This window comes from Convolutriloba macropyga, chromosome 10 (assembly GCF_964194025.1).
Source record: "Convolutriloba macropyga chromosome 10, txConMacr16.3, whole genome shotgun sequence".
NCBI lineage: Eukaryota > Metazoa > Xenacoelomorpha > Acoela > Convolutidae > Convolutriloba > Convolutriloba macropyga.
In genome coordinates this window covers 42,613,864-42,625,942 of record NC_134477.1, presented here as the reverse complement: position 1 = coordinate 42,625,942, position 12,079 = coordinate 42,613,864, and the positions used below count along the sequence as shown (strand labels likewise).

General features: G+C 34.8%; 1 protein-coding gene across 2 annotated transcripts in view; it reads right to left on the bottom strand.

The window, feature by feature from the left end:
- Nucleotides 1-12,079, bottom strand: part of LOC142348141 (uncharacterized) — an 87,985-nt gene that overhangs the window by 8,178 nt on the left and 67,728 nt on the right. For both annotated transcript variants that reach the window (XM_075399346.1, XM_075399347.1), the window contains 2 exons: nucleotides 10,789-11,462; nucleotides 9,403-10,219 (listed from right to left, as the gene is read on the bottom strand). In XM_075399346.1, the coding sequence (XP_075255461.1) occupies nucleotides 9,403-10,219; nucleotides 10,789-11,462 (1,491 nt within the window). The remainder of the gene's footprint in view (nucleotides 1-9,402; nucleotides 10,220-10,788; nucleotides 11,463-12,079) is intronic.

The window sequence follows — 12,079 nt, the reverse complement described above, 5'->3', positions numbered from 1 at the left end:
AGATCAAAAATGGCATTGAGATAGTAAAAAATCGTTTGCATGCTCTATCAGGATAAAAACTTTCAACAAAGACAACAAAACAGCGGGTGAAACAACTTAATGAATTAATTTCGCATTATCTGAGTCTATTTTTTCAATTTTTGCTAAAACTTGAAGCATGAAAACGAAGAACTGCCTACCATTTGTTTGTTGAGCATGAGATTTTTAAAAACATTGAGAACGAACGAAAAAAATAAGCCTGAAAAAGTTAAAAACTTCACGAAAAATGCTCAAAAGCCAACAAAGATAGTCTAAACGAAACAAAGATTTGTTTTATGAAGAGAAAAATAGCGAACACGTCCTGAATTACAACGAAAGAAAAATTACAGAACAACTTGACGGCCTGGTTGATTTGATTAAATTAGGAACTTAAAATTATTAAATCAAGATACTTAACAATATACAAGTTGGTAAAGGATCTCGAAAAAACATCCTATCATAGAGCTCTTATTGTGCCAAATTTATTTTAAAAGTATATAACGAATATTGATCATAATAATTTCACTAGCAATGTACACACTTTTACAATAGGCAAGGATAAATTCATGGTGAAGCGAAACCAAGGAAAACAATAGCAAACACACCGTGTGTATTTAAAAGTCGTCAATATTTTTAAAAATCAACTTCAATTTAGACTCGTTTAACCGAGAAAACTATCATTGATTAACTATCATCTTTGAAAACCCAAATCACTATTAAAAAGACAAAGTTTGGAGCATGAGGATTTCCAGTTATTTGGCGTCGGGACAACAAATAACTATTCTTTATACAGAAACAAATATCTTTAGTTCAAAAAACATTGTCAAAAACAGGTTCACGAACAAAATTTTCAATATTATTAAAAAACCAGACAGAAAAATAGTTATCAGAATTGATTCAAATTGTTATCATTAAAAAAGAAAAAAAACATTAAAAAATCAGAGAAAATGACATTAAAAAAGCAGCAGATCCGGAGTACATTCACGAATTATAGACTGTTACACAAAAACTCGACATTCAAATGAAACCAAACAAACCTCTCATTTTAAAGATAACCGATATAACGTCGGGCGAATTGCTCTCAAACGACTAGCGAGCGGTTGGCTAGGTCAGTAGGTAGCCACGGTTTAGCGAGTCCAGCTTTAGCTTAATTGAAGGGGCGTAAGGTGAGCGCAGCGGGGGTGCAAATTTGGATTGGGTGAATGATGTGGCGGCGGTGGGTGGTGGTGTGGGATCAATTTCTAAGAACCGCTCTTCAAACCATAAGTATAAGTCTCCAATACAGTTTCTGTGAATCGCATACTTGGAGACTAGTGGGCTAAAAGGCTCTAAAAGAACTTAATGCCCACTGTGCGCTACCTTTTTATCCCGTTTCTGAGGAAAAGTCAAAGCGGAAAATTGTGGAAACAAACAGGATTAATATATTTGTTACAAACTGCTTCTGAGAGCAATTACCAATGATTTCCTAAAAAGTGCTAGTTAAGTCATTTATGATAAAAAACTTTTCTACTATAACTCAGCGTTGATGAGGATAATAGATGACGACATTACGCCACACAACAGTAAATGAAGTGGGGGATCAACAAAGAGAGAGAGAGAGAGAGAGAGAGAGAAGTAAAACGCAAAAAAGAAGGAAGTAAACCCTAACCCAAAGATAGAGAGAGAGCCAGGGAAATTTTCCATGATGGGATTCAGCTGTGCAATTTCTAGCCTTTTTAGTAAAAAAAAATAATAGAAAAAAACTTGAAAAGGCAAAATTTTCCAGATTTCGCAATGAAAAAGTTCAAACCACTTTTTGTCTCTGGAGTTCTGACAAGTAACCCATCTGCAAGACTTAAAAAGTTTCGTAGGCCAGTAATGATCGTAACTCAGAAAAGGACAAAAAAACTAAAAAATTGCAATTTCAAAACAATTGCAAATTATAACAAAATTCTGCAAAACTTCATAAAATTAATATCTTCAAAACCATTTCATTGTATCTAGAAACTATCCAGTATCCCTGTTTCAAGCCTGAAAAAGTTTAGCTAGTTCATAGAGATCCAAAAAATTGGAACAGAAGAAAAATTTTCAAGAAATTTTACTAAAATCAAAATTTATCCACCTATTACTAAAACTGGAGTCATAAAAAAATTGATTACCATTCCAATAACTCTAGAAACTATGCAGCAGCTAATCAAACCATGGAGGAGGTCCCAGGGCCCCTGGTGCCAGAAAAAAAATTTTATTGAAAACTTACAAAAAAACTGCTAAAAATTGTGATATTAAAAAATTGAAAATTAATCAATGGGCAAAAAATTTTTCCATGATTTTATCATCAATGCTTAACGAACGGAGGCTTTCTGACACCTGCTAAACAAACCCGAATAATGACTAAAAATGAGAAAAAAATTGAAAAGAAATGCAAAATTTGTTTAAAAAAATGCTAAAAATCGTGATGTTATAAAATCTTGAAAGACATTGCATTACAACTAGAAACAATACATTAACCTTTTGTCACACACTAGAGAAGGATCCTTGACTCTTAAAGCTGAAAAACTTAAATAGGACGACAAAAATTTGGAAAGGCAAGTTTGATAAAAAAAATTACAAAAACTTGTGATATTAAAAAGTTGAAAACTATTCCATGGCCAAAAAAAATTGTCAGTAACTTATTATCAAACCCCCAAGGAGGTTCTCTGGCCCTGGGTCAAGAAAGACCTGAAGAGAAGTAGATGTCAAAATTTTTAAAAATTGCACGTTTTGTCAAAAAAATGCTAAAATTCGTAATGTTAAAATGTTGGAACCATTCCAATATCACTAGAAACTATGCAGTAACCTATTATTAAACCCTAGAGGAGCTTCCTTGACACCTAGGGCTGATGAAACTAAAAAAAATCAGAAAGTTTCGAAAAGCTTGAAAAATTGTGCAATTTGTTTAAATTTGCGTTTGCGAGCGGTTGTTCGTCGGGGGGGGGGGGGGGGCAGCGCAGAGGGGGGTCAAAAGTGGGGGGTCTTTAGCTTCTAAGAACCGCCCTTCACACCATAAGTATGCCTCCAAAACATTTTGAGCTGAAACAGAACTGAAAGGCTCTAGAAGCACTTAATGCCCGCTAGGGATTTAATGGTTTTTTTACTGACTAACTGCAAAAAACTTACAGTAAACCTATATTTTCTAGTCTACGTCATCTCAATTTTGCCTCCGGTACAAGCAATATATGAAACACTTTTGTTGATTTTCTTCAAGTTTAATATTAAATCTTGATAATCTTGAAACGCTTCTCAAAGATAAATGCATAACTATTAATCAATTATGACTGTTCACAAATGAGCTTGTTTTTCACAATTCTCAGCATGCCAAAAAATGCAAAACGAACAGGGACAATGGGTTAAAACCACACAAACTTATAAAATTGGCTCAAAAGGTTTAAAAGATAGATAATTTTAATAAGCTAATGTAGTGCTTGGTATAGAAAATCGTCGAAGCAGTCAATCAATAGAAAAAAGTCTAATTTACGGCAAATTTGGCCAAAATGGCGCGATATGCGGCCAAAAATAGCTCAGAAATTTTCTCCAAGAATGTAAAGCTTTTGAAAAACGAGACACATGGTGCTTCAATTTGGTACAACTTGAGTTAGCCAGTGATTTCCTCAAAAAATTTTTAATCATAAAAGATTTTGATTATAAAGTTACCAAACCTTAGAGCTCTTATTTGGCCAAACTTATTTTAAAAGTATATAACGAATATTGATCATAAAAGTTTCACTAGCACTTTTACAATAGGCAAGGATAAATTCATGGTGAAGCGAAACCAAGGAAAAGAATAGCAAACACACCGTGTGTATTTAAAAGTCGTCAATATTTTTAAAAATCAACTTCAATTTAGACTCGTTTAACCGAGAAAACTATCATTGATTAACTATCATCTTTGAAAACCCAAATCACTATTAAAAAGACAAAGTTTGGAGCATGAGGATTTCCAGTTATTTGGCGTCGGGACAACAAATAACTATTCTTTATACAGAAACAAATATCTTTAGTTCAAAAAACATTGTCAAAAACAGGTTCACGAACAAAATTTTCAATATTATTAAAAAACCAGACAGAAAAATAGTTATCAGAATTGATTCAAATTGTTATCATTAAAAAAGAAAAAAACATTAAAAAATTAGAGAAAATGACATTAAAAAAGCAGCAGATCCGGAGTACATTCACGAATTATAGACTGTTACACAAAAACTCGACATTCAAATGAAACCAAACAAACCTCTCATTTTAAAGATAACCGATATAACGTCGGGCGAATTGCTCTCAAACGACTAGCGAGCGGTTGGCTAGGTCAGTAGGTAGCCACGGTTTAGCGAGTCCGGCTTTAGCTTAATTGAAGTGGCGTAAGGTGAGCGCAGCGGGGGTGCAAAATTGGATTGGGTGAATGATGTGGCGGCGGTGGGTGGTGGTGTGGGATCAATTTCTAAGAACCGCTCTTCACACCATAAGTAAGTCTCCAATACAGGTTCTGTGAATTGCATACTTGGAGACTAGTGGGTTGAAAGGCTCTAAAAGAACTTAATGCCCACTGGGCGCTACCTTTTTACCCCGTTTCTGAGGAAGAAAAGTCAAAGCGGAAAATTTTGAAAAAGAAACAAACAGGATTAATATAGTTGTTACAAACTGCTTCTGAGATCAATAACCAATGATTTCCTAAAAAGTGCTATTTAAGTCATTTATGATAAAAACATTTCTACTATAACTCAGCGTTGATGAGGATAATAGATGACATTACGCCACACAACATTAAATGAAGTGAGGGATCAACAAAGAGAGAGAGAGAGAGAAGTAAAACACAAAAGAGAAGGAAATAAACCCTATCCGACAGATAGAGAGAGCCAGGGATATTTACCATGATGGGATTCGGCCGTGCAATTTCTAGTTTACTAGCCTTGTTAGTAAAAAAAGTAGAAAACTTGAAAGGCAAAATGTTCCAGATTTCGCAATGAAAAAGTTCAAACATTTTTTGTCTCTGGAGTTCTGACAAGTAACCCATCTGCAAAACTTAAAAAGTTTCGTAGGCCAGTAATGATCGTAACTCAGAAAAGGACAAAAAAACTAAAAAATTGCAATTTCAAAACAATTGCAAATTATAACAAAATTCTGCAAAAATTCATAAAATTATTTTCTTCAAAACCATTTCATTGTATCTAGAAACTATCCAGTATCCCTGTTTCAAGCCTGAAATAGTTTAGCTAGTTCATAGAGATCAAAAAACTTGGAACAGAAGAAAAAATTTTCAAGAAATTTTTTTAAAATCAAATTTTATCCACAAATTACTAGAACTGGAGTCATAAAAAAATTGATTACCATTCCAATAACTCTAGAAACTATGCAGCAGCTAATCAAACCATGGAGGAGGTCCCAGGGCCCCTGGTGCCAGAAAAAAATTTTGCTTGAAAAATTACAAAAAAAAACTGCTAAAAATTGTGATATTAAAAAATTGAAAATTAATCAATGGGCAAAAAATTTGTCCATGATTTTATCATCAAATCTTAACGGAGGCTTTCTGACACCTGCTAAACAAACCCGAATAATGACTAAAAATGTAAAAAAAATTAAAAAAAAAAGCAAAATTTGTTTAAAAAAATGCTAAAAATCGTGATGTTATAAAATCTTGAAAGACATTGCATTACAACTAGAAACAATACATTAACCTTTTGTCACACACTGGAGAAGGATCCTTGACTCTTAAGGCTGAAAAACTTAAATAGGACGACAAAAATTTGAAAATGCAAGTTTAATAAAAAAAAATTACAAAAACTTGTGACAAAAAGTTGAAAACTATTCCATGGCCAAAAAAAAGTGTCAGTAACTTATTATCAAACCCCCAAGGAGGTTTTCTGGCCCCTGGGTCCGGAAAGACCTGAACAAGGAGAACTAGATGTCTATTTTTTTTTAAAAAAAACGCTCGTTTTGTCAAAAAACTGCTAAAATTCGTAATGTCAAAATGTTGGAACCATTCCAATATCACTAGAAACTATGCAGTAACCTATTATTAGACCCTAGAGGAGCTTCCTTGACACCTAGGGCTGATAAAACTCAAAAAATATCAGAAAGTTTTGAAAAGCTTGAAAAAATTGTGCAATTTGTTTAAATTTGCGTGTTTTTAGCGAGCGGTTGTTCGTCGGTAGTTAGACGGGGGGGGGGGGGGGGGGGGGGTAGCGTGGAGGGGGGTCAATAGTGGGGGGTCTTTAGCTTCTAAGAACCGCCCTTCACACCATAGATATGTCTCCAAAACATTTTGAGCTGAAACAGAGCTGAAAGGCTCTACGAGCTTTTAATGCCCGCTGGACACTACCTGTTTATCCCGTTTTTGAGGACGAAAAGTCAAATGGGTCAGACGAAAAACCGGTCAAGCAAAAAATAGCATAAAAAAGACCACAGGAATTATATAATTGCTAAACTTCGTTCGAGAGCAATTAAAAACGAATAGCCTTAAAGTCACAAAAATGATCCAAGATCTATGGAAAGTAAAATTGTGAGCTGATCAACAGCCAACTGAATAGACACGGCTGACTGCAACAGCTCGTTTTAATGGTTTTTTAATGACTAACTGCAAAAAACTTACAGTAAACCTATATTTTCTAGTCTACGTCATCTCAATTTATCCTCCGGTACAAGCAATATATGAAACACTTTTGTTGATTTTCTTTAAGTTCGATATTAAATCTTGATAATTTTTGAAACAATTCTCAAAGATAAATGTATAACTATTAATCAATTATGACAGTTCACAAATGACCTTGTTCTTAACAATTCTCGGCGCAATTTTCATTTGACTTTTAGAATTAAATTGCCGACAATTGATTTCAGCTGCTTGAAATTGTGATTGAGAGAAAATTTTAGATCACGCGAAACGCAAAAAGTTAAGGCCGTAAAAGTCAAAACGGTCAAGCAAAAATTTTGCATAAAAAAGACACACGTTTAGAATAATTGCTTTTCTACGAGAGCAATTAAAAAGGTGACTGAAGAAATCACAACTATACAAAACGGCCTGCAGAGTTTATTGAGCGTAAACCAATCCTTTGGAAAATTATCATCTAAAATTTTGATGCAACTGTCTCTCCGAGAAAATTTTGCCCTAAATTGTTGCCCAAGACAGGTTTCTTTATTATTAAAAGCTCAATGAGGTATGCTATTTCAGTCTTTCGATCAAAGTTTCACGCCTGAGACAAAAAATCACGCGTCGAGATCTTTTCAGTTTGTGCCCCCCCCCCAGCTTATTATTTGCACCCCCCAGATGCACGTGCAATATTTTTACATAATGAATTACTATGTAATGGCACGTGCTCTGTAACTGGGGGCGCATAACGTACCGGGGGAGGGGGGGCACAAAATGAAAAGATCCGCCAATTTTGTTCCATCGATATATTCATCGTAGAGTTGAAAACGGTATCATTAGAAAGCTCGTCCAGTCTAGAAAATAGAACTCAAAACATTCTTTTCAATTTCGATTTTTTTCTACGGAGTTATCGAGGTTTAATGTTTTCTAAACAATTGACCGATTTCCGCTGTCTTTTTTGTTTACATTTTCAGTATTTCTCCAAAATATGTCCCTTTGACTAGAAATTTTTATCAATAAATTTATTCATGTTTCCTTTAAGGGCAGATAGTGGCTCTGGACTGGGCTAAAATAGTTTTGCAATCCTTAAAAAATTAGCTATTTTCATCATTTATGACACCAAATAAGCAGCCCATCTTGTTTATAATTGCAGGAAAAACAAACTTAAAAATTGTTGACACAATCTTCTCAAAAAGGGCTAATTTTATGTTCGTTTTCTATGCGAGAGTTCTGAAAACAAAATTTTGCCGGTTTTTAGCCAATTTCACCCAAAATTAGGCAAAAATCATCAATTATTTATCATATTGTTTAATTTGTCAAAAAATCTATTTCTCTAACGTTTGGATCAACAACGTGTTTTTAAGAACTAGCAGCAACAGCAAACCTAGTTTCAACGTCAAATTTTAATATACAAAAATTATTGGGACTGTATTAGGGAGCTCTTTTTTAAAATCGCCTTTTTCTTTGAAATTAATATACATTATGGTTTCATTCAAAAGCTCATGGTATTAATGGTCGAATGGTCATGGTAGAACCTGTATTAGTTGTTATTTTAAAGTCTTATGACTTAGTCTCACCAATGAAAGGTCCAATTGGCTTCCTATGGACATACAAGTCAATCTATCTAGTAATTTTAGATGAAAGCTTATCGTTGCTATGAAAAATTGTTTGTTACAAAAATCAATTAATTTTTTCTAAGCTTTGCCACTTTTTATCTTAATTCTGCCAACTTATAGCTGAGTCTTGACAAAAAGACATCATTTTTCCAGTGAATTAAAATTTACTCTTCCTTGCATTTTTCTGTTTAAAGTAATGCTTTTTGGCTTAAATTTTTTTTGACATTTGCCTATTTTTAAGGTTCTTTTTTGTTATCTTATCTCATTAATGCATTAATGACACATCACATATCACATTAAAGTCTCAATTAACTTATCTAATGTTTTTCAGTGAATAGATTATGCTTGTAACGGCTTAGACAGTGTTCTCTAGTAAAATTTAATGAAATTTTGCCTGTATTCGCGTTCTTGTTGGAGTCGTATGACATTCTGGCTGATGAAAAGTCTCAATATTTCAACCTCACTGTGTTTGTATTGATGTTGTTTGCACAAGAAAAGTTGAGAGGGGTCCAAAATTTCTATTAGACCATAAATTTTTGTCTGACCAGCAGTTAGGTGAACCGTGAATTACAAAAACTGGAGAAGCCCGACTCAATGCCTCCAGGATCTGCCAGTTTATCCGTCTCTTACGATAAAAAGTTCAATTGGCCAGACGGAAAACGATTCAGGAAAACATTTCGTAAAAGAGCAGGATAAAACAATTGCTAAACTTTTCTGCCAGTGAAAAGAATGGATATTCGGCATATAAAGAACTATTAGAAGAGCATGGTGAAGTCAGCCACACTTTAATGAATTGTTCAACAAAACAGTGTAGACAAAACTGACAAACAACTAACGGCAAGGTCACTTAGAAATCATTTTTTCATCAATGTCAAGGACAAGTTGACTTTTGATCGATTTCGAGGAAAAAGCCGGCATAACAAAAACACAAATATTTTCAAAACCTGACGGAAGTAGTCGACTTCTCAAAACCTTTTATAGCAATAAAACAAGCAATGAAACAAAACGAATCAAATTTAATTTTCCTTTGATAATAAACAATCAAAATTGTCCTAAGCATCCCCCATCCCAACATAATTCATTAAAAATCAACGAGTGAAGTTGCACTCTAATTTTTAGCAAGAGAAAGCTATTAGAGAGGGGGGGGGGTAATAACTGAAAAAACTACAAAGATCTTACAGCTTGTCGACAAATGACGCAATAAAACTCGGCTATCTTTCCCCTCGTCGTATCTTTCTCCACACGACTTAATTTTCCCAACTTTGACGGTTCTTTATCTCTTTCAACATTTGAAGTCTGCTTTGACTGAGCACTCCAATTTTGCCTCATTGTGTTGTTTTGATTCATTAAGATCTTATTTATTCCAACGTTTGGTTCCGACCCTCTGTTCCTCGCGGCAGCCGTTGACTTTTTAAAGTTTTCTAACATCTGACTACTTTGAGAAGTGTCAGTAAATGATGGCGATTGATAGAATGCTTTCTTCGAAATTGGGCTTCTTGGCTCCACCGTTAAAGACATAGGTTCTTTAACTTGAAACCTCACTTTGAACAGATCCGAATAATCAACTAAGCTGGGTTCTTTATTGTCGCCGGTTCGCTGGCGTGAAGATGAGAACACGGATCCACAGTTTATTGTTTTAGAATGCGATCGGATAGTTTTGACAATCTCGCTTCGTTGTATGAAGAATTCCCATCTGTACAAAATATCCGCGTACATGTTTTTGAACACGTCATATCTGAATTGTTCCTTCGGGTCCAGGCAATAAGCGTCCAGAAACTCCGGCATTACATCATCAAGTTCGGTTGAATTAAAATTTTCCTCCAGTTGAAACCCATCAAATGACTTTTGGTCCTGGTGACTTGATGGGGACATTTCGCCTATTTCAAACTCAATTGGTTTTTGCTGCAATGGTTTAACATGAAGTGGTATTTTGTGCCTCTCAATTCGTTTCAAATGATAGTCGTGGAATCTTTTGTCATCAGGTGACTCACATTGTCTGAAATCAATAAACAATTGACAACATAGTTGCATGAATCCAAAAAGCTCTTCTGAAAATTCGCGCAACGAAATCTTGACATATCCTAACTTCAAATTGAAAATATATTCTGTACAATGTTTACATAAGATGCCGGTGATGTTTTATTAACTACAGATAATTTTTAAAATATGTTAAAAAATGAACATTTAAAAAAATCTTAAAAGTTGTTAAAGTAGAAACTAAAAAATGTTGATATTATTAGTTCTGTAATATCTACCTCTGACCATTTCTGTAACTCAATAGGTGGAATAAAAACAGCGAGATCAATCATATGCTCGTTATGACGACTCTCGCTTGATGTTAACCAAGTTTACGACCACTTGATTCATTGATCGGAAACATATCACTAACGATTATAAACTTTGTACATTAGACTACCGTTTTTCAACACTCGATAATTACTGTTTTTATTAACTGTGTTCCTAAGCGCACAGGCTTCATTTCAATCCATTCCATCCAATAGCTGTAACCTGAAGTACACCAAATTTACATTTGACTACAATAGATGTAGAATAAAAGCAACTAACTGTGAGAGATCAAAGCTGTCGCCCATGTTCAAATCATCCCTTCTAAACTGTTCAGGTACATCTACACTACACACAGACACTTTATGCCTGCCAGCCACATTTTTTCCACCAGACAATTTCTTTCCCAAAGCAGGAGAGGATGACAAATTACTGGGAAAAGAAGTCTCAAACTGCAACTCAGAATGTGCAGTGCTTGGACACTCTTGGTTGGTAAAATCTAACTCTTCATAACTTTTCCCGGATGTCAAATCCCTGTTAGCAACAGACACTTTGCGACTGTCTGCATTTAGATTCGTGTCGATTGTCTGATCAGCCACAATCCGATTATTATACTGCTGATATTTGTCACTAGCTTGCTCTTCGAACAGAACACTCACTATCATAGCAACAGTTTGGATATCACAAGCTCTCAAATAGTGGTCGATGTAATACTCCACCAAAGGTCTTCCTAGGGAGAAAGTTGACATCAAAAAGGCATCCTCGGCACCTGTCTCAAATTGATGCATCAAATTGCAGACACTCGCTAGCACATCCCACATGTTCGCAAGGTCGGGTTTGTTCACTTTGGTGCATAGGTCTCGGTTGTGTTCACAGATTTCTGTTCTCGTAAGACAATCGGAAAACACTTTGTAGTCCCGAGCTAGTATTGGATCGACTGCGAATAGTTGAGGAACCTATGGAAATCGTTCTTCAAAAAGTTAATAAAAAAACAACACAGTACGTAATGATGCCCCTACAAAAATTTATACTTAAACTCCAGTCAGCTACGTTTTGAGCAAATAGTATAATATGACTCCATTCACGACGTGGTATTAGCAATTTCAAACACAGCCAACATATTACCAGAACAACAGCGAAAAAGAGGTTCTGGCTGTTAAAACATTTACAGCAACAGATACAGAATTCCGCCGGAGTTGTTGATGGACAAGACAATATACATTACGAAAATTGGATCGTTTCATTCCCCCGAAAAAAAAGCATAGTGCTTTTTTTCGCAAAGCTTATTTATTAATAATAAATACTCGAAAGGTTTTAGAATATCCTTAATTGAACTTGGGGGAAAAAGTCTCGCACCTAAAGAGGTAAAAGAACAGTGAAAGAGCGTCATGAAAGTATAAACAAATCCACTTAATTGCAGCTGGCGACGTGAAAAACAGTGAAAGCAGAACATCAGACAAAACAAATAACCTGTAAAATTCTGGGAGCGACAGTCTCTCCAAAGAAAATATCAAGCCATCAAAAACATGGATTAAAGCGCAACTAAATTGAGCAACATTTCATTATTAAAATA